The sequence below is a fragment of the Fusarium verticillioides genome, chromosome 1, assembly GCF_000149555.1.
Source record: "Fusarium verticillioides 7600 chromosome 1, whole genome shotgun sequence".
Taxonomy (NCBI): domain Eukaryota; kingdom Fungi; phylum Ascomycota; class Sordariomycetes; order Hypocreales; family Nectriaceae; genus Fusarium; species Fusarium verticillioides.
This window is the reverse complement of record NC_031675.1, coordinates 207,916-232,185: the sequence shown is the minus strand read 5'-3', so window position 1 is coordinate 232,185 and position 24,270 is coordinate 207,916. Positions and strand designations below refer to the sequence as shown.

Here is a 24,270-nt window from a genome sequence, read left to right as displayed (position 1 = left end):
TGCACCGTAGGCTCCGGTACTATCGCTCCTTCCACCCCCACTCTGTATTTCCTAGTACCCAGGCTTCCTGGCCTCCCTCTGAAGTGTGAGGAGCAGAAGCGGGACCAGGACCAGTAGCACAAGGTCGACGCTTGTATCGAGAGAGATGGAGATCAATAAAGGGCTGGGCTAAGTAGGGATCTGCATTTCCAAAAATGTATAAGAGATAGTGTAGGCTTGTTAGATGTTTATGCATCCCTGCGCAGTTCACTTCTTTCAGATCATTGCAGCATCATCGTCCTTGCAATGGCAGATATGGCAGATAAACCAGTCTTCATCTCCTGGAAAACCACCCCGTTGACCATTAACTTTACGAAGAACGAGTTTGGGGCAATTTGCATTTATGAGATTCTCCCCTTGAGTCACTGCCATCAGAAGTCGGCTTCACACCTCTTTACCTCGTCCGAGTTACCACTCGTCAGTGTCAGGCTCAGCAGCGAAGGCAATACCAATGACAAGACGGCAAAATCACTTGTTGGCGGATATCTATCTTCCAGACTGAGATACAAAAGTCACCAACAGAGCCACGATGGAGATGTTCACAGACTGGACATCCATAGTGAGGATGAAAGGGCGGGAATCGCAGTGACTGCTCATTTGAGCGTATACGGAGGTGTGTCTGTTCTTCGCTCAGCCGTCACAGTGGTGAATGAATCCAAGTCGTCGGACGTTATCGTGACGCAGGTTTCATCTTTGACCATCGGCGGCCTCACAACAAGATCCAATGAATGGAACAAAGACTATGTCCTTAGAACGGCAACCAATAGCTGGTTCAGAGAAGCTCAATGGCGCAAGCACTCACTACCCTACCTTGGCATAGACAAGAACGGGATCTGTGAGCTACATGATGGTCACTCAGGGTCGCAGGCAACCTTTGGTCTCCAGAACAGGGGATCCTTCTCCACTGGCTCACACCTACCAATGGGAATATTGGAGTCTGAGTCAAACTCGGATACCTGGGCCTGGCAGATCGAGCACAATGGATCCTGGAGATGGGAAATCGGCGACTACAAGGACAGCATCTACATCGCGACTGGAGGTCCAACCAAAGCAGACCACGATTGGAGGCATACTTTATCTCCCGGTGACAGCTTCACTTCGCCCCCGGTCGCGCTGACTCATGTTTCTGGTTGTTTCCAAGACGCTGTTCGTGCACTTAACGACTATAGAAGACGAATCATACGGCCGCATGATGACAATAAAAGGCTTCCGATAATTTTCAACGACTACATGAACTGTCTGATGGGCGACCCAGACGAAGATAAGATCGAAGCTTTACTTGATCCTGTGGCCCAGTCAGGGGCCGAGTACTTTGTCATGGATGCCGGCTGGTACGCTGATGATAGCAACTGGTGGGATGACGTTGGTCTGTGGGAACCTTCCAAGAAGCGCTTTCCCTCTGGCTTCAAAATATTGATGGACAAAATCAAGAGTAAAGGGCTTATCCCAGGTCTGTGGCTGGAGCCTGAAGTCGTGGGTGTCCGGAGTGTTGTTGGTGAAAGACTGCCAGAGGATGCATTCTTTCGTGAGAATGGGCAACGGGTTGTCGAGAGAGGGAGATTTCAACTCGACTTTCGCCATCCCGAGGTACGAGCCTGGATGACCAAGGTCGTTGATAGACTCGTGGTCGATTACGGCGTTGGATATTTCAAGTTTGACTACAACATCGAAGTCATCCACGGAACCGATGCTCCAGGGTCGTCATCCGCTGGTGCAAACCAACTTCTCCACCAGAGATGTTATCTCGACTGGGTCCGGTCACTCCTCGATAAGCATTCGAACCTTGTGATCGAAAATTGCTCCAGCGGCGCACAAAGGATGGATTACGCCATGCTGTCAGTTCATTCTCTCCAATCCACCAGCGACCAGCAAGACCCTATCCTGTACGCGGCTATCGCTGCAGCTCTGCCAACATGTGTACTGCCTGAGCAAAGTGCGAGCTGGGCATATCCTCAGCCAGAATGGAGCGATGAACTCAATGCCTTTACGGTAGTGAATAGTCTGTTAGGAAGAGTCTATCTCAGCGGTAGACTCGATCGCTTGAGTCCTTCGCAGATGGAGCTCATCGTCGAGGGGATGGATGCGTACAAGACGATTCGTCCGCATCTTGTGATGGCGCATGCTATCTGGCCTTTGGGACTACCTAGTTGGCATGACGACTGGATCTCACTGGGCTTGGAGACTAGCAATGGTCTTTACCTGGCAGTGTGGCGTCGAGGCGGGAGCAGCTCGAAGGAGATATCGCTACCAAGACTGGCTGGATGCGGCAAGGTTCAGGTAAACGTCGTGTATCCCAAGCGACTGCCTACTCAAGCCATCTGGAAGGAAGGAGATAATATTCTGGAGCTCAAATTTCCCGAGACAAGGTGTGCTCGGGTTCTTCATATTAGTAGCTAGATAGAGAATTGATCTGTTGAACCTCCCCTTTACGGCCGTGATTACTAATACTATAGAAAGTCGAAGAGTTGGTTGTTCGATGCACTTTCAAGTTCTCAAGTGTCAGATATCCGGCTAAGTTTCACAAAGAGCACGGACGAAATCCAGGACAGTATTACCCGATTCTAGACAAGCTTGGAACTGGCCACAGCAGAGATACCAAGTCTCCAAGACACACAAACTAGCTCATTATATGCGCTCATATGAAAAGACTAACGCAGGCTGTGAGTTGTCTGGGTTAGTGTACCTAGCAGGGCTCGGAAATAGTCAACACACCGAAATGGCACAGGCTACAAAGTAATGACACCTCGTCTCAACTGTGAGGAATTTAGCGCCACCTGATTCTAACGCAGTGAACAATACCAGAAGCGATGTTCTGAATAAGTTTCCAGATATCATGGATCTTAAAAACAAGGTGCAAGAGAAAGGCAAGAGAGGCATTGATGTCCAAAAATGTAATGCGGAATAATTTCCGCGATTCTTAGAATAAGCGCGGAATACATAATCATGATGCGCTGTTTATTTATCCCCTTCTAGCTTGGAAACGACTAAACGTCATTTCCTGGGTTTATTGCGAACTTGCTATTATAGTGCGGCCTTAGGGTACAAAGGCGATGTACTGCAAGGTGAAGTGGTTGTACCGCTCATCCGCTTCAACACCCCCATAGCAGAGGCTTTCAGGCGTTCACAACAGTCACCTCTATAGCCCTGCCGAAGCAGCCTGACAAGTAATGAGGCCTCAAAAATACAGTCTTGAAATCTCTTAGTATTGTTCTTCCTGTCGAGCGTCGAGGTCGATCTAGACAGTAATCAGTCGGTCCAGATGCCACGAAAGCCAAGTTCTACTGGCCCTTCTAAGAATACATCTCCTATGCCATCCCAGCTCACTATAGCAAATCCTCCATCACACTCCACTTTCACTCTGCCCTCCAACAAGCTGCGGCGAACGCCGTTGACGACTGCCCCACACGAACAAGACCCTGAGCCCAGAGGAATGCCACCGCCTCGTTCCCATATCCTCAGTCGAATGTGCGAGGGGGTCAGCACTTGAACAAAGTGAACGTTTGTCTTTTTTGGGAACAAAGGGTGCTTTTCGATAGCTGAGCCACGTACCATGACGTCCACGGCCGCCAGATCGTTCACGAAGAACGTGCAATGTGGATTTCCCATATTGCACGCAGCGGGATCTCCAGATAGAGGCAGCTTGAGTGTATCGACCTCTTGGGCGGTTGGAATCTCGCGCCAGTCTATAAGTGGAGAGCCCATACTGACGGCAATGAAGTTATCTGAAACCTTGTGGCATTGTAGGAGCCCCCGGATCGTCCTTAGAGTCGTAGTGGATGAGCCAGTTTCACGCATCAGCTTCCAGGCCACACCACGGGTAGCACTCCCACATGCGTTCAATGTTGAACCGTCTGCATTCCAAAAATCCAGATAAGCTGCTGCATCTTTGCAAGCTGACAGAACCACGAGTTGGTTGAATCCGATCCCGCGATTTCGATCTCCAAGCCGTCTCGCAATATCCTGATCGATTATGATGTCCTGGTCGCGGAGATCAATAATGGCAAAGTCGTCGCCATTGGCATGCATTTTCTCGAATTTGATAGTAGACATTTCTGGAACTTGAGGAATATTGAAGCTGTCTTCAGAATTCTTCTTGTTAAGCTCTATGAAGTATAGAGGGTACTCTACAAGGGAACGCATATTCTCCTTTGCCAACGAGGATTACCTGAGTCATACCCTTCCGACATCGGGCTAGGGCTGCACGCGTAACTTGCATCATTCGGCTATTTGAAATTTTGGATAGGACTGGCGTAAAAAGAAGTCTGGGGCCGGGAAGGTGATATATCGCTCAGCTAGTTGTCATTACAGGGGTAGACGTTCGATAACACTAACTATAAGAAACTTTATTTGAATTATCCGAGATCGTAAGGTGATAATGAAGCTATGCTGTTATCTGATATTATGAAGACTTAGTATTATTTGTCTTTATGCTTATAAATCCAGCACTTTCTACAACGCTACCCTAGACCTATTCTCTCCTCTTGTTGCAGCTCGTTCTCCACGCATCGGATAATACATCGACATGCACTCTTGGTTTTGTCTTCCTTAATTGGCTTTTCATCGTTATCAAGTCTGCAATTCAGAAGCGGGGTGCTGCTGGTTTCGAGAAAGCCCTTCAAAGGCAGTAATCAATGCTGATATGCGGTAAAAGGCCCGGGGCCATGTCTTACTGCATGAACTATAACATAGCGACGGGTTTCACGCACATCAAGTTGAGTTTGATTTTCGTGCACCCACTGACTTACTAGCTTCTCATCGACTGGGCGCTAGCCACGCTACATGCTTTCTATGACAAGGCCTGATCCCCAAGCAAAGGTATTGAGTTTGCGGACTTTGATCAAGAAGAAGGTCTTGGCCATTCTGACGGCGTTTCTGGCGATGGCCTTTGGGCTCGACGACCTGGTCCGATTTTATAAGGGATTACACGATCGGTATACCCTGAGGGCGGACTACCTTGGTCATTTGGACATGTTACAGCAGTGTCGGTCTGGTTCCCAGTGGTTTGCAAGTTCTTACACTATTGTGAGTTCTGCCCACTCACCCGTTTCTGTGCGTATGAGGTCGCTGACTTGTCTTGTATAGATGTGGTGAAAGTTGGTGTCCAGACGCGCATCGACAAGGACGGATATGTTGTATCACGCCGCAAAAAGGTCATCCTAGAGTCAAAGAGCTCGAAGAACTTGGTTTAGATAACGTTCCGTTGATCAAAGCTGCTGTTCCGCGTAGCATGGTCAGGGCAGAGTCGATCAAAATGCGAGCCTCATTCGATATTTCGACGGAAAGCTTGCCCATGCAACCACATGCAGGTAGGAATCTATGGCATGGAGACACCATGAGTCGATCTTGATTACTTCTCTCGGACTCCGGATATGTTTGTGGTTTGTTTCTGGGGTTGTTGGTATAAATGCATGGCCATCAGGGAAGACGCTACTGAACCCATGTTCAGCCTAAGAATTACACAGTATGTTAACGGCCCCCAAAGAACAAGGATGCAAATACGTTGTTCCGACAAAATAGAGTTTGGCTATCCTTTTTTTTACCGAGTGTTCCGGGCGAAAAGTAGCAACGCCATATTGTTTTGTCTCCCCTTGGGTACTGCGCTACTGGATAGGAGCCTATGCTACAAGCGGTCACAACCTTGAGAACATCCATTGAACTGATTGCGATACGATGCTTTCCTCTACGTTCCTCCATTCAGCTTTGATAGCCGCCACGCAAGCGATTGATGTTGATGTTGCGGTCGTAGGAGGCGGCGGATCTGGTGGTTATGCCGCTGTCCAGCTTCGCGAGACGTATGGCAAGAAGATTGTAGTCATTGAGAAGCAAAAGCAGCTGTTACGTAAATTGTGTGACCTCTTGATGGCAGAGAAACTGACATATTGTAGGGTGGCCATGCGCAGTCATGGTACGATCCAGTCACTGGAAAGGCGTACAACTATGGCGTTGATGCGTTTACGAACATCACCGTCTCAATTGACTTCTTCAGACAACTCGAAGTTCCAATCGGACCACTCCAGTCTGTACCAGCAGAGAAACTATACGTTGATTTAAATGATGGCAAAACAGTGGACTATTCGCCTCCAACCACGAAAGAGGCCGCCGATGCTATGGAAAATTATAGTGACCAGTGGCTCAAGTACACAGATATCCTGCTACCTACTAGCAAGCACTTCCCTCGAGGTGACAAGGTTCCGTCGGATCTCTTGCTGTCTTGGTATGACTTTGCGCGCAAGTACAAGGCAGAGGCTGCTAGCCCGAGTATCTGGGAGACTGTTGTCGTCGATCTCAATACCGCACTGATGATTGATGTGTGGAAGGCATGGAATCCTAGCGTGAATTCGTTCCAACCAGCGTCGGGTGATAATACAGAAATCTGGCAGAAGGCTGCTAAGCTTCTGGGCAAAGATGTTCTCTATGAGAGCGAGGTGGTGTCTGCAAAACGAACCAAGAGCGGAGTGAAGCTTGAGGTCAGAGATACAGATGGACATATCACCAAGATCAGCGCCAAGAGACTGTTGATAACTATCGGACCAGAGACGATCAACCCAAAGTACTTCGACCTGAGCAGCGAAGAAGTGGAGGTCTTCCATTCCGCTGCCGGCAACCGCTATTTCACTGGCATCGTCTCTCACCCTTCCTTGCCTGCAGCTGGAATCACCAATGTTGTTCCAGCTGTCATCAAAGGAAACTATCTCGCCTATCCAACGGTCCCATTCCAAGCCTACTTCCAGTATAAAGGAAACTCTTCGACCGGACCTATCCACCGTGCTCTAACTGTTGTCCCGCGAGAGACTTCGATCGAGGACGCTAAGGATCTTGTTCGCAAATCTGTTCAGAATCTCATTGATGAGGGAACAATCCCAAGTGGGAAGTCTAGCGATCTAGATTTCCGAACTTTCTCGGATCATGGACTCTTGTATAGGCACTGGTCTGCTGAGCAGCTGCGTGGTGGTATTTTTGCGAGGGCGAATGCTCTTCAGGGTCAGCGATCGACTTGGTACACTGGGGCTTTCTGGATGAACAACGATTGTGTCATGTTGTGGAACACTACCAACGCCATCTTGAAAGAGATGCTCAAGGACGTGTAGATTGAAGTATGTCAGGCTTCACAGGTTACGGAGAATGGGAGGGAATGTCTAATCTGTGTCATTTTTCACTTCTTTCCAGCGACCAGTTCGGTGTGTAGAAGTTGTTTCGTGTTCTGCCTATATTACCATATTCCTTGGGAACCATCCCCGCATCAGAGGCTTCTGGCTGAAGACCGCGAAGACTTGGCCATCAACATGAGAGAGTAGCATCAATAGGAAAAGCATCTTATTACAGTCTTGTTCATTATAACATGCCATCATTTTGACCCCAAACCCAATGCAAGTTGGTCCCCACCTCGACACCATCCTCGGTCTCTGTAGTAAGCGCTTCAACCAGTAACCTTATCCCGCTCTCGGTCAACCCCAGGCTCCTGTCCTCATCCAACAATAAAATGCCATTCAGACTTTGTGCCATGTACTCCAAAGCCACTCTGTTAATAACTGGAGTCAGATCAGGTCTTCCCAACGTGACAAAAACCTTTTCGTCAACTTGCTGGAAGCCAGCTTCCTTGAACTGAGTTGGTAGGAGAACGGGGCACCTTGCGCATGTTAGTATATATCCACGACATCATTCTGTAAGTAAAAAAGTCTCAATCACTTACTTCGGATCACGCCCGAATTTGACAGCGGCTGCAGACTCAATCCTCTTCCAATCATGGAGGGCGGCTGAGTATGGGTTACTGGCATACCCGTAGGCTCCTATCTCGCACCAGAACAGGAACCCATCCGGTTTAAGTAGGGTCTTTAGGTTCTTCACAGCTTGCAGCCACTCATCCTTCTTCAACGCTGCATAGAGCAACTTGACATTTACCAAGTCATATGTTCCCAGATACTCTTTCGTAAAAGGCTCCAGCACGTTGCCATATTGTAGTTTGACATTGGCTGGCAAAGAAGAGGGGTCATGAAATTTACGCGTATCAATGTCGAAGCCGTCCAGCTGTGCTTCCTTGGGAAGCTTTGGGGCGAGCTCCTTAAGATATATGCCAGTCCCAGTGTTCGCGTCGGCGACCTTGGGGGCTGGGAGGGACTTGAGATGCTGCCAAATGACGGTAGGAAGATCACCGCGAGTAAGAGTCTTGAATATGCAATGTTGGAAGTCAAGGCGCTGCCGTTCCTTGTCGGCGTCGCCATGATTGAGTGTGTAGATCGGAGGCATATTATGTAACTTGAGTGGCAATGCAAGTAGGAGTAGTGATTTTTGACAGGTATAAAAAAGCCATCAATTCTTAGGGATTTAGGAACACCTGCCATTTTATAGACAGATGAGGAGCTAGTAACACAAAATGACACGTGTATCGATGATGACAGACACCAAATATTGTCGGTCACACTGACAACGTTTTCGGAGTCCGTACTAAGAAATCTGCTTAGCGGTCTCCTGACCTGCCAGTTCTGCAATGTATCATGCGATAAGAAGTATTTCCTTGACTTTTACGATCTGAGGCGCCCGCCATTGCAGGCAATAGTTCCAGCGCCTGAACCGACTGAAGCGGGCCCCCGTTGTCGCTGACTCCAAAGACATGATCCTATTGGTTCGATGCAGGACATATCACATTTCTCCAACTTGTTGTTGACAGACTGGAAGAGAAAAGAGATTGGAACTAATGCGATGTACTAAAATCTGAATCAGCGTTGAACAGTTTGCAGGTACATACATGGCTGAGGTGAGACATAACTGGGGGCATGTGATGTACCATCTCAGGTTGGAGGCATCACTCTTCAGCCAGCCATCAATTCCGCCATTTTGCCCGATGACAATGCCGAGGCTGACTACATTACTGTTTGTATCTTGGACGTCCTTGCGAATGGTGGCTTTCTCTCGGGAAATATTCCAGGTTAATTCGTCCACACGACAGCATACCTTTACATAGGTGCTGCTAGCTATCCGCATAGAGATCTTGACAGTTTGATAGGCGCAAAGTTATGTCTGCCAGAATAAGCTACCAGCCACAAGCCTCAATTGCAAATAACACAAGTACTGATTGGGATGTTGCAGTCCTTCTAATCAATTCCATCAAACCTTCTATCCCATGCATTTAAATTCTGCTATCTATCGTGCTCTTTGACCTCTATTGATCTGAGCAACACTCTCATATCTTCTCCCTCAACTTCGCCTGCATAGCACTTCTCATAGCCTCAACCGGAGCCTGCCTTCCAGTCCACAGCTCGAACTGGGCGTATGCCTGCTCCTCAAGCACATCGACTCCCCTATAAACCCTCCAACCAGGATATCGCTCGGCGACTGTCATCATCCCAGTGACTTGCGGTCTATAAGCCATCTCTACCAACACTCCATCTCCAGTTCCCGAGAACAGGCCGCTCGGGATCTTGTCGGCTCCCAGGTCATCAGCTGGCACACATGCAACTAAAAGCCTGATCTGAGCATCCTTTGCTGTTGCAGCCTCCTCCAATGTTGCGAATGACCGGGTCTTGAGGTCAGGAAACCTAGACGCTAATTCCTCAGCCTTGCTCAGCGTCCTGTTCACAACAATGAGCTCCCCAAAGCCTAGGGTCTGGACAGCGTAGCATGCAGCTCTCGCGGCACCTCCAGCACCCAGTACCAGGGCTGACGAAGAAGCAAAGTGTCGAGTTCCGGCCCTTTCAACACATCTCTTGATACCAATCCAGTCAGTGTTGTCCCCGTGAAGCACTCTTTTTCCATTGACTTCTATGACAACAACGGTATTGATAGCTCCAATACTCTCTCCTCTTGGAGAGACTGATCCCAACAACTTGCCGATCTGTAGCTTGTGTGGAAAGGTGACGGATGCACCGCCAAAGTCAGGTTGCTGGATTATGCTCTCAACTGACCCATCGACATTTTCGCTCTCGTGGATTTGATAGTGATGTGGCAGGTCAAGAGCCTTGAACCCGGCGTTGTGAAGTGTTGGAGATAGTGAGTGTGAGATGTTATGGCCAAAGATGTAGAATTGCCTCTGACCATCCCTTTGCGGCACTACACCAGAGGAAAGGGTCATTGCGTTTGTGGTAGAGCTGTCGTGATTCGTGAGCCATTGATGAGATGGAGTAATGTCGTCTGCAAGCATGATGAACGGATGAATGAATCGGCCAAGGGAAGATTGATGATGTTGAGAGCACTGATCCCTCCGATAACAGAACAGAACATTAAATCACCTGCTGTCTGCAAGTGATAAGAAGTGGAGCACACATTGTTGTGATAGACTGGTCACCAAGGGAGTGGGAAAGAACTTTGCCGGCTGGGGCAACCTCCAAAACAAGGCGCCTCTAGTGCATTCTCCGTCGTCAAATTGTGTAGCAGCTCGTTCAGAGGCACGGTGATCCAAAGCGGCGGAATTCTAGCCATGTTTCAAGAATTATAACATGTATACTGTGTAGTAATAGCAGAGGATCCGTACGGGGCGTCGAGGCCATGTGGACTTGGCTCGCATCGGAGTCTAAGGTCTGGGCGTTGCACAAGCCCATATGTGTGCCCTTCTCAATTAAAATCCCATATCGAAGAGGTGTTCGAGATTATTAGGCGCATCGTCAAGCATTCCAAGATGCTGCATGAACTCTGGTGGGTTTGCCAGCCTATCTGCTTATTAGTTGCGAAAACGGTACTCATTTCTTTGTGGACCTACCAATCCGTTGAATCCAACGTAGCGAGGCTGTCAAAAAGGCCGTCGTCGTCAATGTTTGGCCCCAAGACTGGGTCTATTGGGAATGACATTCCGCCTGGTGGTTGTGAATGCATTGCATTGCCCGGCACAGACGTGTCCACCTTACTTGATAGTAGTGTTGATGGAGTTGGTGGTAGTTCGAAGCGGGATGGTACTGGTTCCTTACCAACTACCAGATGCATCGGGAGGAGAGAATGGCTGTCGCTTCCCGCCGGTACAGCCTCTGAATCGTTAGAGATATCGACTTGAGACGCTTTTATTAACGATTCTTGTAGAGTATCCAGGCATTTTGCAACGGCTTCTTTAGCGCAATGAAAGTCATCGCCAGAGTGACTACCTCTATAATACCCTCCCTGGTGATGTAAAGAGCTCGCAACTAATTCCATGCAAGCATTGATGACAGGTGATATAGCACAGCGACCTCTGCTCTGGGCGCGTTTCTCTGTGATGCCAGCCAGCCATGCGACATTCTCCCAATAACCGCTGGGGCGTTCGACGATAGGACGGTTTGAGACAGTTGCTGCCATCTCAAATATAGTAACTGAAGCTATCCAAAGACCAAGAGCTTGGGGTGACAAGTTGGTAGCTTTCATACTGACCATAGTGCTGAAGTTCTCTTTACATAAGCCTATGAGCTTGCCAAAGCTCCCAGCCGGATCAAGGTTCTTTTTGTGGTGTATCAGATCATTCAATGATAGCATAAGTTGGAGGGATCGGTTAAAAGTGCTTATCACATGCCCCGGAACATGCGAGTTCGTGTTCTGTTGGTCTTGCTGAGATTCTGGTTCAACGAGGATCTTGAGGTTACATGGCTCCCATTCCTCGTTGCCATCAGCCAACAAGCCGTTCTGAAGCAAGAAATTAGAGTATGTGAGGTAAGGAAGAGTATCGAGACGTGCTGCGACCATGGTCTCTAGTATTGTGCAACCCATCATTGTCCGTTTTAGCCCATCTTGGCTTGACGGATCGATTTTGGTGCCTTGTGCGAAAAGCCCGAGGGATATCGCTGTGTATATGGCCCGACCGATCGTAGTCCATGCTAAAGACCAGTGTTTCTGATCCATTTCAAAGAGGCATACGACAAGCAGAGCTCGAACGTGTCCGAGATCAAAGGTAGTTGGATTGGCGAATAAACTTGTCTCGAGTAGCTTCTGTGGCGATCTGAGACTACTTGTAACATCAGACTTGCCGTTGGAGGTATTAGATAGAGTTGTCGACTGGTGTGAGGCATATGCTAGGACGGCTTGAAGAAACGCCATTTCTCCTGCAGACAGTGAACTAGCAGACGTCGCCGTTGGTTCGTTAGATAACATGTACGCAGCTCGCAGTAGCTCGTGCTTTTGCGATATAGGAAACCAGCAATGTGTTGTCTCGAAATAGAGATCTAGAAAATATGACCAGTTCTTCGGAAGGTCAGGTATAGCGGATGGTGTGGAATCTAGAGGCTGTGCTGTTGGTTCTGGTTGGCGGCTGACGGTGGTGTGAGAAGGCACTCCTCCACTTTGTCGAGGAGATGAATCATTTGGAATAGGTAGAGGAGAATAATTGAAGGTTGGTAGGTCTGGTTGCGCTGTAATCGTGTCCATTGGCGTCATCGGAGCCCCTGTCCCATTCTTCGTTGACACCATGAGCGAAAGGCCCTCAACCACTTTTGTATCGAAAATCTGACTCGAGTCGCCACCTTCATCTTCAAATTCACTCTCTGTCGAGAGAAGACTTCCCATTTTTTTAGATACTGAGGATTTATGCCATGTTTCGAGTAAGAGATCGACAGAGATATTGGCGTCATGTAGACCGGTTGCAGGACAGAAGGACGATTGCCGGATGACACCCTCTAGAAGCCCCAATATCCACTCTTCACTCCCCTGGATAGACTTGAAGATTAAGCCCAGCAATGTTTCGATGCCTCTCACGTAACCTGGTCGTAGTCCCCGTTTCTTTGAAGGTCCATAGCTGCATGTCCGGTTGTTATCAATGCATGACTTGCACGACGGGCGCTGGCCACCGCATCGGTCTTTTCGTCTCCTACACTCATTGCATGCTCGTGTAATTCGATGTCGATTACGTCCGTTGGGCCCCTTGTCTGACGTCTCTGTATCCCTCCTTGCTCGTTTTGGAGCTCGTGGACTGGGTTCTGACTGGCCTCTACCCTTCGTGTCCTGAGAAGTCGTCGACATTGTGGGTCTGAAGATATGGTATGTTCTACCTTGTGGTCATTATTTCGTTTCTGTCAACTGCCTGTCGTTGACGCCGGCCAGATTTCCTGGATTCTCAAATTCATCAGGCTCACTCATCACAATCATCCTTCTCCATCCTTTCCTGATCCAGTAAGTGTTGTGCGGGGTGACTGGGGTCGAACTGGAGCGGCAGAAATTTCTACCGCTGATACTTGATTGGCTTGGAATATGCCGCGGCCACTTACCTGGGCGAGTATCAACGGCCGGGAATATGATTAAACACGCTGAAGGCAAAGGCATCGTTGGTCGCTCGAGAACAGTACCATGGCCTCCTACCTACTCATGACTCTGGTGACTCGAAAACATACTCCTTGGACTTTGGCCTGATGATTCGCGGCTCTAATTAGTCCTGTCCACCACACACTCACCTGGCTCCAGCGAAACATCGAGGAAACCATGGCGGCCTCGACCGTGGTGACGCCTTTGGGGCCTTCAAGGCTGCCGACTCCGAGTACACCAATAACAAGGACTTGTACACCCGAGCATTCTCAGCCCAGAAACAATTATGCACCTAACGCGTCTATTGCGCTCATCGGCCTGCGTGGCAGTGGCATGTCAACCCTAGCCGTCATGGCCTCAAGCGCGTTGGGTTTTCGCATTCTTGATGCGGATCAATATTTTTACAGAGCCACCGGTCTTTCGAGAGCGGTTTACAAATCTACCAATGGCATTACTCAATATCGACAGGAGGAGCTGAGATTGATGAAATCAATGCTCTTTGACAATCCAACAGGCGCGGTTATTGTCTGCGGCCCTGGAGTTGTTGAAGGCACTGGCAGAGAATGGCTTTCGGCGTATGCCAAGGACCACTTGGTCATCTACATCTTGCGTGATGCTGAAGAGATTCAACGCCATCTGAGAATATTCGACGTGGAAACCATTCGAGATCTCACTCGCCGTGCAGCACCAGCTTACAGGAAACTGTCAAGTTTTGAGTTCTACAACATCTCAGATATGTCGCTTTCCAAGCTGGATACAGCAACCTCACGAGGTGATATATCCCCTCGGGCTCTTGCACTGAAGAAGGTTGAAGAAGACTTTCTTCAGCTGGTATACAGCATCACACGGCGAGACGACTGTTATAGCAAGTATAAAGCAAAGAACAGTCTTTCATCCATACCACTGGAAACAAGAAAGTTTACGTACTCTTTATCTCTACCACTGTCAACACTCAGCACGCTTATCACCGAGTTTCGCGGATTGGACACTGAAGCGGACGCTCTTGAACTTACAATACCAACTTCAAGTCTTGGGGATCAGGTGAACGACGGGGACACGGCCGCAGACAGGATTAGCAGACAGTTCTCCGTCGTCAGGAGGAACATACGACTTCCAATTCTATACCATCTCGACATATACGGAAGCGAAAGGAGTATCTCAGAAGGTGAGTATTTTGAGCTCCTGTATCATGGGCTACGCCTTGCCCCGGAGTATCTCTGTGTGGATCTCAAATGCGACACAGCCAAGATCAAGAATCTCATTGCATCCAAAGGCCACACAAAAGTCATCGGCCATCATGTCGTTTCCGATCCAGCAGAAGATGGTTGGAACTTGCCAAAACAATGGGCCATGATTGAAAGAGCCCAAAGTCTCGGGTGTGATATAATTCGCATCTGTCAAGAGGCAAAGACCGTGGAAGACAATTTCGCCGCACAACACTTTATTCATCGTGTCAGATCATCACCAGATCATAGTATCCCTTTAGTAGCATACAACACCGGCCGTCTTGGACGCATGTCCTGCTATCTCAACCCCATCCTCAGCCCAGTTACACATCCACTAGTCCGAAGGCTAGCCCCAAACTGCCCATCGAACGTTCTGCTTACTGTGCAAGAAGCACAGAAAGCAGTCTTTTCATCATTTCTACTGGACGGCCAATATTTCGGTATCTATGGAAATTGTACTTCCAAGAGTCTGTCACCAGCTATGCATAATGCTGCCTTTAAGCTTCTGGGCATGCCACACCGATATAAGATCTTTCTTCACGAGACAATGGACCAGCTTTTTGAACTTGTCAAGGACAATACTTTCGGTGGTGCTAGTATCACTGCACCATTTAAGACTGCCATAATACCCAAACTGGACTTTCTGAGTGAAGAGGCAAAGGCCATCGGAGCTGTTAACACCCTTTTGTGTCTGAAGGAACCTACTATGGACTCTTTACTTGGCAGAAACACCACTGGGCCAACAGTAGCTCTCTTTGGCGAGAATACTGATTGGATTGGTATCCATACCTGCGTTCAGCGGAATCTATCTCCAATCAATGCTGTCAGAAGACGGACGACTGGTCTCATCATTGGAGCAGGTGGTATGGCTCGTGCTGCTGCGTATGCCCTTATTCGACTTGGCGTGAAGACTATTCTGATCCATAACCGGACTCGGTCGAGGGCAGAAGAACTCATCAAGCAATTCAATGCGCAGCACAAAGACGACAGTGGTGGGACTACGGCGGATGGCATCGAGATAGAGAGCGGAAGTCAAGACCATCCTTCATTTAGAATCATCGCTTCGAAAGACGACGCATGGCCTGAAGATCTAAGTCTACCAACTATTGTCGTTTCATGCGTAGCAACGCGAGAAATCGATGGACAGTGCTCGGCAGACACGAGTCTCCCAGAACATTGGCTTTCAAGCCCGACTGGCGGCGTTGCAATTGAGGTAAGCGTTGACAGCCACGAGAACACTCTGTACTATGGAATGAAGTTAACATGCCTTTACAGCTTTCATACACACCGCTAGAGACTCCACTACTGAAGCAGATAAAGTCGCTATCAGAGAAAGGATGGATACCCGTTGATGGTCTGCAGGTTCTGCCAGAGCAGGGAATGATGCAGTTTGAGCTATTTACTACCAGACGAGCACCAGCTAATCTGATGAGAGAAGAGGTGTTCAGAGCATACAAGGAGCGTTTGGCAAGGGAAGCGGATACATAGGCACTGAGACAAGGCTATCACATTTATCAAGACCACAATACTGCAATGTCCCATGGATGTTTTCAATGACCCTGCTTTCTATCAAAACGCCAACATCCCGTCACTAAACGCAGCGAGACACCGGATGAAGAAAATTGGATAATTACTTATCCATTCATCCTCGGGAGTCGCATCACCGGCCCGGCACCATCGGAACAGTATTTTGCCGGCTCACATTCGTCATCCTAGGCTTGAGCGACACCATGCCACCGAGTGAGTTCATGAGATAAAGCTCTACCTAAAATCAATGATACAGTTGTCATATCGAATTCTTTGAGTCGTCAAATCACACAAGATGAGTTCTTTTAAGCCCGCTATCTTATCTGCCTCTCTAGGCCGAGCTTGGCTCCACGACTTCGCCAACAAGGCCAAACAAGCCTCAGATCATGGTTTCCAAGGCATCGAAGTGTTCTACGAGGATCTTGAATATGAAGCAAAAAGATTACACAGTGTCGAAACTCCTAGCAATGAACAGATTCTTAACGCGGCATCGCATATCCGAGAGTTGCTGGATGGCTTGAAGCTTACAGTCATTGGCCTCCAGCCATTCTTGTTTTATGAGGGCTTGAAGGACCGGGAGCAACATGCTAGACTCATTGAAAAGATCAAATTATGGTTCAAGATCGCAAAGACCTTGGGGACCAACACTATTCAGATTCCCGCCAATTTCCTCCCGGCTGATCAGTTGACCGGCGACATGGATGTTATAGTAGGAGATCTAGTCGAACTAGCAGATCTGGGCATCAAGCAAGATCCCCCAATTCGTTTTGCCTACGAAGCTTTGTGCTGGAGTACTCACGTCGACACCTGGGAGAAGTCATGGGAAGTGGCTCAGAAAGTTGACAGACCCAACTTTGGTCTTTGCCTCGACACATTCAACATCGCGGGCCGTGTCTGGGGCGATCCAGCTTCCCCAACTGGCAAGACACCCAACGCCGACCAAGATCTCAAAGAATCCTTAGAGAGACTTGTCAAAGAGGTCACTCTCGACAAGGTGTTTTACATCCAAGTCGTTGACGCCGAAAGGATGGAGACTCCCCTTGTCAAAGGACACCCGTTCCATGTTGATGGAAACCCGGCTAGGATGAACTGGTCACGAAATGCTAGAGCCTATATGTATGAGACGGATCGAGGCGCTTATCTTCCTGTTGAGAATATTGCCAAGGTGTTGATACATGATATGGGGTATAAGGGATATGTCTCGATGGAGCTATTTTCGCGAACCATGTCTGAGGAGGGAGAGGATGTGCCGAAACAGCATGCCGAGAGGGGTATCGCAGCTTGGAAGACGTTTGTTGAGAGGTTGAAGCTTAACGAGATGTAGACTAGGAACAAGAAGCATAATGAAACATATACATAGCTGTGGCACTAAGCCCCTCTATGATTCGTGAAACCGTAGTATATTTGATCTATGGGAGCCATGTTTTGGATTTTTGGACCTGACAGCAAATTCCACATGACGCAATCCACTCTTGATGAGAACGGTCAGTCTATATCTTGGCATCATCGCGAACTTGCGTCATCAATATCCTTCATTACTCAGAACAGCTTTTCTCAATTTCTATACAGGATCTAAAAGTTAATGCCTGGGCTCTTCTCAGCCGAGTCAATAAGAACCTTCCACGCCCCCTCCCTATCAAGCTTCTTCACCCTCTCCTCACCAGCCCAAAGCCTCCACTGCTCTTCAATCTGATATCCAATAACATGCGTTCCCTCAACCGTAGGCCAGCCCTTTTGCTCCGCCAACTTGATCATTCTCGTCCGTCTAGGCTTGAAGCACATATCAAGCAACACTCCCTTCTCAGGACGAGACAAGAACTCCTCCAGATTAGCTCTAACAGCAAGCTCATCTGGTGTTTGAGGTTCAAAGTCAGGTACCGTACCGACGACGTAGTATGGTGTCTCGAGTTTCTTGGCTTCTCCCTCTTTGATGTGGATGATGGTCGGTACAGGAGAAAGCTTTTGTGAATCACGCATGAGATCTATGACTTCTTGCTCATCACGGTTCAGCACGTAGATGATTGAAGATTGGAAGTATGAGCTGAGTGCATAAACAGCTGCTCGACTAGCTCCTCCAGCACCAACGATCAAAGCTGGTTTGTTCAGAACAGGCACGCCAGCTTGGTCTCCCTTCTCAAGCAAACAGCCTTTAATGCCACGCCAATCAGTGTTTGTTCCACGTAGCTTCTTGGGATCTTCCCAGTCTCGGTAGACGTTATTGCAAGCACCGATTGTGGCAGCAAGATCATCTAATGCATCGAGACGAGGAATGATGGCGTTCTTGTAGGGCATTGTCACGACCAGACCGGCTGTGGTATCTTTGCGTGCAAGATCCATCAAGTCATCGAGGGTAGCGCATTCTGTAGCATAGAATGTCCACGGGAGGCCGAGGGATCGAGCAATATGGTTGTGCATTGGCGGAGCGATCGAGTGACCGACGCCAATGCCAACAAGGTGCAAGGTGCGTTGTTCTTGTTCTTCTGAAGCCATTTTGATGATATTTTTCTCATGTGATTGATTGCCAATGTTGCCTTCATTCTATTGTCTGTAGTCTTAGTTTATCTATGCCATTGTGTTCGCCAAGGTTCAGGCGCGGAGTATTCTTCTGCCGCTTTTGGGAGCACCATCTCCGCTGAACTAACCCCTCACTACTCCACTACGGCTCTGATACCGAAACCCGACTGAACTCGTTCCCATTTTATGCAAAAAGCTATAATTATACGATAGTAAAAGTTCTAAGACCCCATTTCTTGACCATGGGCAAGGGGCAGTCTATATGGGGGTGACTCGATCCACTATAGTAGCCCAACCTTGAGTAATTGGTATCATCCTTCTTTCGCAAGACCAAGCCTTCCGTGCTGTCGATGCACTCATCAGCCTTGACAGCAAGTAATGTAACTGTGGTCCAGTCCCAATCAGGCTCTTTTGCATCGGGACGAAAGACAATTGGGGCGTTGACATATCCTCTATCAGGAGTCAAGTATCTCAGATGATGCCCCTTAAAATACTTGCAACTAGATGGACTTGTGCAACATTTCCACTCTAGGTCCAGTGCAGGTCCCGTGGCACGAAGAGCACCGCGTTTCACATATCCAAAGGGAGCTCCTGGCTGACCGAGCTCACATTCAATACACTCCACCGATAAGACATTTTGATCGTGGCTTTTACTGAACTCGGCTATACCGTTAATGGCCGTCCAAGACCAGGACGGCCCCTGATCGCTTGGCCGTGGATTCAAAGCTGCAGAGCTATTTTCCCACAGGAGCGTTTCAGGCATGTCTTTCACCCATAGCCCAGCGGCGTATTCTCCTCCACGCATGGGACTGAAAATCTGCGCCAGGCCTGATATTGCGAGAATCCTATCAGTTCTCTTTGTGAGATTTCGTCTGGTGTATAGCTCAACCAGCTCATACCACTCCCACTTAATGAGCTGGTCTTCAGGCCTTGGCTGGTCGTAGTCGGGATGAGTGCCAAAGAATGCAATAGCATCGAGACGGTGCGCGCCTGTGAACTCTGTGCTGCCACCCGAAGCCCAAGTTGCGTCATTCTGGAATGGGTCACCTAGATCTCTATCCAGACTCCATCCGTCACAGTTTCCCTTGCGTTCCTTGCGACAGGACCACGTAGTTGTCCATGATCCGATAATCAGCAATCGACGAGACAGTACATATTCCTGCAATGTCCAACCACGCGTGTCCAAGATATTTTGATCTTCATACCGTTCCGCAGCCTCGAACGTCAATGTGCCTCGTCTTGTTTCTCCATTGTCGTCGCGGAATTCCACGATAGTTGTTCCTGAAGGAACTGATCTCGGGTGAAGAAAGCCGGCATCGGCGTCTGGAGCCCTTCTGGCTGCAATCGTGAGAGCTGCATGGGTATACACTTCGGTCATCTGACTAATTTCAAGGTCCTTATCGGCTGTTTTGCTGTCTTGAATGATGCAGAGTGAATCCACCCAGATGAAGCCAATTCCAAGCTTATGCGATGTCAGAATAGCATCCTGAATTGTCCTAGGAATGTGCTTCCAAGGGACCTCGGTGCGGTACGAGTCTTTGTTGCCTTCTTTTAAACAATTCTTCAAGTCACCGCCCCAGCAATAGCTCAGAGCTGTGTACTCAGTGTCTGCGTTAAGCGAACTTCCTTCAACGAGCCTCACGCAAGGCTTCTGATCGCTATCAATTCTGACAATCTCGATAAGTCGAGTAGGGAGGAATTTCGGACTTGGCTTGGAGCAGATCTTATGGGCTTGAGATTTGCTGAAGTCACATCTGCCTTTCCACTTCCTAATGCTCGCCGCTGTGATATCTGACAGGGGATCAGCAACTATTGGCTTTCGGGTCAAAAGGTTTGGCAGTCCGTCACGTTCGACCTCTATATTCTTTAGTAAGAAGACATTCAACTAGGCAGACTAGCTCACTCTGATCCGTTGTGATGTGATAAGTCGGGAACTCAGCATAAGTCTTTCCTTTATGTGATGGAGCACTAACATAATGATCATTGATTGAGAATTCAGGCTTTTGATCCCTTGAGAGAGTCTTCTCCAGAGGTATCAGACCATGAAAGCACCAATCATCAGTGTACACTTTCAAATCATGCGGACTCAAACTTTCTGGGTACCCTTCTCCAAGCTGCGAAGCGAGATACTTCCCCAGGCTGCAGCCATTGCGCGCACCTTCTTGTAGATCGCTGAGATATATCCCAGTAAATTTCATGGACCAAGGGAGGGAGCTGGAGCCCCCCAAGTCCAAGTTTGTATTCACGAAAACACTTTCCAGTTCTCCGCAGAGGTTGAGCTTCTGGCAGTGCAGGCAGGTATGGCCTCGGAGAAGTGTATCATCCATTTCGAGAAGGGCGAACGTGATGCACGTCTATACCACGAGACAGCTTGACGATGAATAAATCGGCTGGCGCAACTCTTATCGAACTCAGGACTCGAAAGACAGGAGTTTTGGTACAGAGCAACGCAAGGCAGAGGATAAGAATGAGAACTTATCAGTGCAGATTGTTTGCATATTCAGCTGGCGCTCGCTGTCTTAGTCTTTTGTCTTGGTCTCATATATGGTCATGTGACTGTGGACCAGTAGGATTTGTTCATTAAAATTGAGGCTTATTACAGCCGCTAACTAGTTTGTTCATTATAATTGGCAACCGAAGTCAGGGTGTATGTACATAGCCAGTATGCTAAACTAGTCCTTGGAGGCCTCCTAGACTGACTGTCTTTTTGAGGGTCTCGGCGGGCTGTAATCTAGGGTCAGACTTTATGCCATTAGACCTTGTCTGATGACAAAACCATAGTAGAGCCTTATTTTGATTATTGCGTTTACTTGTTTTTCTGCCAATCACCTTGCTGACTGGACTGTCCAATCTGCACCAGCTTTAAGGAAAGATGTTAAACCTGGAGATAAGTGTGCCGTGTATTTCGCTATGTCTATTTATTCTCGGGAAATCCAAAACCTCACCAGTGTTAGTTCTTGCCACTCCACACTGACTTCAACAGCTCATCAACTTTTGTAAACTCATAATCAGGAAAAATACGATTCCATTCGTCCGAGACGGTCCAAGCTCCACGATGTAAAGCAGTCAGTGTACCAATGACGACCATCTTTGAGAAAGCCTCTACCTGGTCCTGTGGAACAGATGGCAGTGGAAGTCTTGGATAGTTATCTGTCTTGAGTTCACCAGCTGCAAGGTCTTCCATCTTGAGCCACTCGATAGCGAAAGGCTCTCCTAGGAGAAGTCAGTACTTTTGCTTGTTTTTGCTTGCTCGAATGCTTACCTCGTAGCTCTTCTCCAATTTTTAGAAGCTGACGAATGGAGATACTATCACCGCTGATACCCCCGATCACGGGCCATTCGCCCTCAAAATCGATAGCCTTGGCAACGATGTTGGCAATGTCATTAACACTCGTGTAAGTGATCTCGTCGTCGAGCGTACCTTCGACGACTAACGCGCGTTTCTTGACGAAATCGACGTTGACGACGGTAGTGGTGATGTACTTTGCAGTCTTGTAGGGATGGCAGAGGTAATCCATAAACCCACCAGGTTGGAATAGTGTATACTCGATAATCTAATTGACGGGATTAGCTCCTGTAATGAAGAGAGTATCTGGGCTATGATACCTTTTTGTCAGAGTTCAGAGTCTTGAGATAGTCTCTGATCTCAATCTTTCCGCTGTACCATGACATGATGTCCAGCGAGTCTGCGAGTTTGGCTCCTCTGAAGCATAGTCAGTTGAAATGTCGCTTGTTAATGCTTGATGGAAAACTCACGTTGCCCACTCAGATGGAGCGAACCTCTTCACGCCAGCCTCGACAGCTGCGTCGATAAGTCGCTTTTGGGTCTGACTGCCGGGATCCAAGTGTACGGCTAGGAAGGAGAGAACAGTTTCAACGCCGCGGAATAAATCAACAAGCTCAGACTTGTTTTCGTAATCAGCTTTAATCCAGGTGATGCCTGGAAGCTCTGGAAATATAGATGGGTCCTACGTTTGTCAGTCACCAGTCCAAACAGGCGGGTCATGGTCCAGTCTTACCTTGCGCACAAGTGCAGTGATATCATGCTTTCTGGTATCGACAAGCCTGTCGAGAATCTCTCTAGCGAGTTCTAAACATGGTCAATAATTGGGGCATTGAAACTTTAAGGCTAAACATACCGCTCGAAGCTCCTGCGATAGCGATTTTGACCATATTGAATAATTTGAAGTGTTGGTAGACGGGAATGGGGGAGTTGTGAAGCAAATATATTTTTGTGAAGCAAGGAGGATCTCATCTTTATACAAACCATTTTGCAGTAACGACGCGTGCCTTAGGGTACTCAATTCCAAGCGACAGGGACAACGTTTACTCCGAATACGTAACCGCAATCCTATAGCGTTGTGGTGATACTGAGTCGGCCTGAGCCGTCTCCCGCGGTTACGTGATCGGGGTAATTGGTGCCAATCTCCAACCAATCAGGTCAAGGCATCTCTGCTTACTCTCCCGCTTCATTCTGACAAATCCAATTTTTGCATGGCAAGTTTGAGAAGAATTCATATCCTTTGACCAGTAGAGAACCAGGGAGTAACTTATTGGCGACGGTATGGGTATCGCAGAGCCTCAAGATGAATTGACGGCAAGTTTCCTCCGCGCGACTCCGTCCAGGCGCTAACATAGGTTCCCAGCGTCGTCGTGAGCGAGGCCGACGTTCACAAGCAGCTTTTCGCAAGCGACAGGCCCAATCAAACCATGCGCTGGCAGATCAAAATGCGCGTCTTAAGCAGGGAATCCAAAGACTACTCGATGTAGCTCAAGGCGACGAGCGACCTGAGATGCTCGGCATCATTCGGGAGCTTGCAGTCGCTGCTGACCTTGAAGCTCCACCACAAGTCGCGATGATCGGGACAGGCCTTTCGAGCACTGAGACGTCAATTAGCGATACTACCGCTGTAGAGGCAGATAGCTTCCAGGGCTTATTCAGCGACATTCCCCTGCCAGTGAGCCCTTTGCAATCAACCCAGTATCGTTTGGAGTGCAGCATGTGGCTAGACCCATTACACTACCTCCGCGTCGCGTTGCCGCCTCAGGATATCCTTCCGTACCTTGGCCCTGGTGCAGAAACATTTGCTGGCCTTCTCTTCTGGTCCGTCATGGAGCATTACCAGACTGTGTGCACACAGCACAACGCCAAAACAGTCATCCAGAAGGGCCTGAAGCATTCAAAAGCCACGCAGGATATCAAACCCTCCTTCATCGAAACTATGGCAAAGGCAAGACTCGAGTATAAGCAGACAGGCTCCATCAGCCAAGCACATGCTGTCGCGGCTGAAAAGGACCTGGGACTTGTACTTTGCAATCTCATCGAAACAGAGTATCGATCCACGGGTAAGGACCCAGATCAATGGCTATCGTGTATCGGGATTGAGAAACGACTCAAGAAGACAATGAGTGATGATTCACTAGAGAGTTTAAGAATTGCTGCACATGGAAGTGGGGATGCAAGTTTGCAGTGTCTACTGGAAGATGTTAAGTGCCGACTGTACGATAGCTGTGTCTGTTTTGGAGATGGACCTCGATGGGATGTGAAGATCGTTGACCAGTTATTTGCTCCTTTCACAAGATGCGGAATAGAAGGCGAAATGGGAATACGAGGTGGCACGCTTCCATCAGTGTAGTATCTTCATCTCTACTAGCACGACGTATGTTTTTAAGCAGGAATGAATTAATACTTCTATTCTCATAGCCAGATCCTCACAATTATCTCCGGGCTAGCCTAGCCTATAACGAGCTTCATGTGATTGTTACGTGCTTGAATCAT

At 48.4% G+C, this 24,270-nt stretch overlaps 12 protein-coding genes across 12 annotated transcripts; 5 read left to right on the top strand and 7 right to left on the bottom strand.

The window, feature by feature from the left end:
- Positions 1 to 285: 285 nt before the first annotated feature.
- Positions 286 to 2,436, top strand: FVEG_09872 (alpha-galactosidase; the record flags this gene model as incomplete). Its single annotated transcript, XM_018898951.1, has 1 exon — positions 286 to 2,436. The coding sequence occupies one exon, from the start codon at positions 286 to 288 to the stop codon at positions 2,434 to 2,436; it is 2,151 nt and encodes a 716-aa protein (XP_018756928.1).
- Positions 2,437 to 3,213: 777 nt separating this feature from the next.
- Positions 3,214 to 4,141, bottom strand: FVEG_09873 (diaminopimelate epimerase). Its single transcript, XM_018898952.1, has one exon. It carries the CDS (start codon positions 4,087 to 4,089, stop codon positions 3,286 to 3,288), a length of 804 nt encoding a protein of 267 aa, XP_018756929.1. The 5' UTR covers positions 4,090 to 4,141; the 3' UTR covers positions 3,214 to 3,285.
- Positions 4,142 to 5,651: 1,510 nt separating this feature from the next.
- FVEG_09874 (hypothetical protein) lies at positions 5,652 to 7,383 on the top strand. The gene is made up of 2 exons (XM_018898953.1): positions 5,652 to 5,847; positions 5,925 to 7,383. Exons 1-2 carry the CDS (start codon positions 5,710 to 5,712, stop codon positions 7,125 to 7,127), a joined length of 1,341 nt encoding a protein of 446 aa, XP_018756930.1. The 5' UTR covers positions 5,652 to 5,709; the 3' UTR covers positions 7,128 to 7,383.
- FVEG_09875 (hypothetical protein) lies at positions 7,372 to 8,283 on the bottom strand (the record flags this gene model as incomplete). The annotated part of the gene is made up of 2 exons (XM_018898954.1): positions 7,372 to 7,666; positions 7,730 to 8,283. The coding sequence occupies 2 exons, from the start codon at positions 8,281 to 8,283 to the stop codon at positions 7,372 to 7,374; spliced, it is 849 nt and encodes a 282-aa protein (XP_018756931.1).
- A 934-nt stretch (positions 8,284 to 9,217) lies between these two features.
- FVEG_09876 (shikimate-5-dehydrogenase) lies at positions 9,218 to 10,105 on the bottom strand (the record flags this gene model as incomplete). Its single annotated transcript, XM_018898955.1, has 1 exon — positions 9,218 to 10,105. The coding sequence occupies one exon, from the start codon at positions 10,103 to 10,105 to the stop codon at positions 9,218 to 9,220; it is 888 nt and encodes a 295-aa protein (XP_018756932.1).
- A 483-nt stretch (positions 10,106 to 10,588) lies between these two features.
- On the bottom strand, positions 10,589 to 12,945 carry FVEG_16685 (hypothetical protein; the record flags this gene model as incomplete). Its single annotated transcript, XM_018905926.1, has 2 exons — positions 10,589 to 10,679; positions 10,730 to 12,945. The coding sequence occupies 2 exons, from the start codon at positions 12,943 to 12,945 to the stop codon at positions 10,589 to 10,591; spliced, it is 2,307 nt and encodes a 768-aa protein (XP_018756933.1).
- A 296-nt stretch (positions 12,946 to 13,241) lies between these two features.
- FVEG_09877 (hypothetical protein) lies at positions 13,242 to 15,938 on the top strand (the record flags this gene model as incomplete). Its single annotated transcript, XM_018898956.1, has 2 exons — positions 13,242 to 15,663; positions 15,726 to 15,938. Exons 1-2 carry the CDS (start codon positions 13,402 to 13,404, stop codon positions 15,936 to 15,938), a joined length of 2,475 nt encoding a protein of 824 aa, XP_018756934.1. The 5' UTR covers positions 13,242 to 13,401.
- Positions 15,939 to 16,272: 334 nt separating this feature from the next.
- FVEG_09878 (hypothetical protein) lies at positions 16,273 to 17,301 on the top strand (the record flags this gene model as incomplete). Its single annotated transcript, XM_018898957.1, has 1 exon — positions 16,273 to 17,301. The coding sequence occupies one exon, from the start codon at positions 16,273 to 16,275 to the stop codon at positions 17,299 to 17,301; it is 1,029 nt and encodes a 342-aa protein (XP_018756935.1).
- A 248-nt stretch (positions 17,302 to 17,549) lies between these two features.
- FVEG_09879 (shikimate dehydrogenase) lies at positions 17,550 to 18,467 on the bottom strand (the record flags this gene model as incomplete). The annotated part of the gene is made up of 1 exon (XM_018898958.1): positions 17,550 to 18,467. The coding sequence occupies one exon, from the start codon at positions 18,465 to 18,467 to the stop codon at positions 17,550 to 17,552; it is 918 nt and encodes a 305-aa protein (XP_018756936.1).
- A 226-nt stretch (positions 18,468 to 18,693) lies between these two features.
- FVEG_09880 (hypothetical protein) lies at positions 18,694 to 20,818 on the bottom strand (the record flags this gene model as incomplete). Its single annotated transcript, XM_018898959.1, has 2 exons — positions 18,694 to 20,348; positions 20,395 to 20,818. The coding sequence occupies 2 exons, from the start codon at positions 20,816 to 20,818 to the stop codon at positions 18,694 to 18,696; spliced, it is 2,079 nt and encodes a 692-aa protein (XP_018756937.1).
- Positions 20,819 to 21,441: 623 nt separating this feature from the next.
- Positions 21,442 to 22,664, bottom strand: FVEG_09881 (hypothetical protein; the record flags this gene model as incomplete). The annotated part of the gene is made up of 6 exons (XM_018898960.1): positions 21,442 to 21,704; positions 21,754 to 22,045; positions 22,098 to 22,194; positions 22,248 to 22,459; positions 22,511 to 22,581; positions 22,631 to 22,664. The coding sequence occupies 6 exons, from the start codon at positions 22,662 to 22,664 to the stop codon at positions 21,442 to 21,444; spliced, it is 969 nt and encodes a 322-aa protein (XP_018756938.1).
- A 324-nt stretch (positions 22,665 to 22,988) lies between these two features.
- Positions 22,989 to 24,193, top strand: FVEG_16686 (hypothetical protein). Its single transcript, XM_018905927.1, has 2 exons — positions 22,989 to 23,088; positions 23,138 to 24,193. Exons 1-2 carry the CDS (start codon positions 23,056 to 23,058, stop codon positions 24,125 to 24,127), a joined length of 1,023 nt encoding a protein of 340 aa, XP_018756939.1. The 5' UTR covers positions 22,989 to 23,055; the 3' UTR covers positions 24,128 to 24,193.
- Positions 24,194 to 24,270: the final 77 nt, after the last annotated feature.

Coding starts and splice junctions, on each gene's coding strand:
- FVEG_09873 (XM_018898952.1), bottom strand. CDS start 4,089: ATGTCTACTATCAAATTCGAGAAAATGCATGCCAATGGCGACGACTTT.
- FVEG_09874 (XM_018898953.1), top strand. CDS start 5,710: ATGCTTTCCTCTACGTTCCTCCATTCAGCTTTGATAGCCGCCACGCAA. Junction 5,848..5,924: donor AGACGTATGGCAAGAAGATT/GTAGTCATTGAG, acceptor GACATATTGTAG/GGTGGCCATGCGCAGTCATG.
- FVEG_16686 (XM_018905927.1), top strand. CDS start 23,056: ATGGGTATCGCAGAGCCTCAAGATGAATTGACG. Junction 23,089..23,137: donor AGCCTCAAGATGAATTGACG/GCAAGTTTCCTC, acceptor ATAGGTTCCCAG/CGTCGTCGTGAGCGAGGCCG.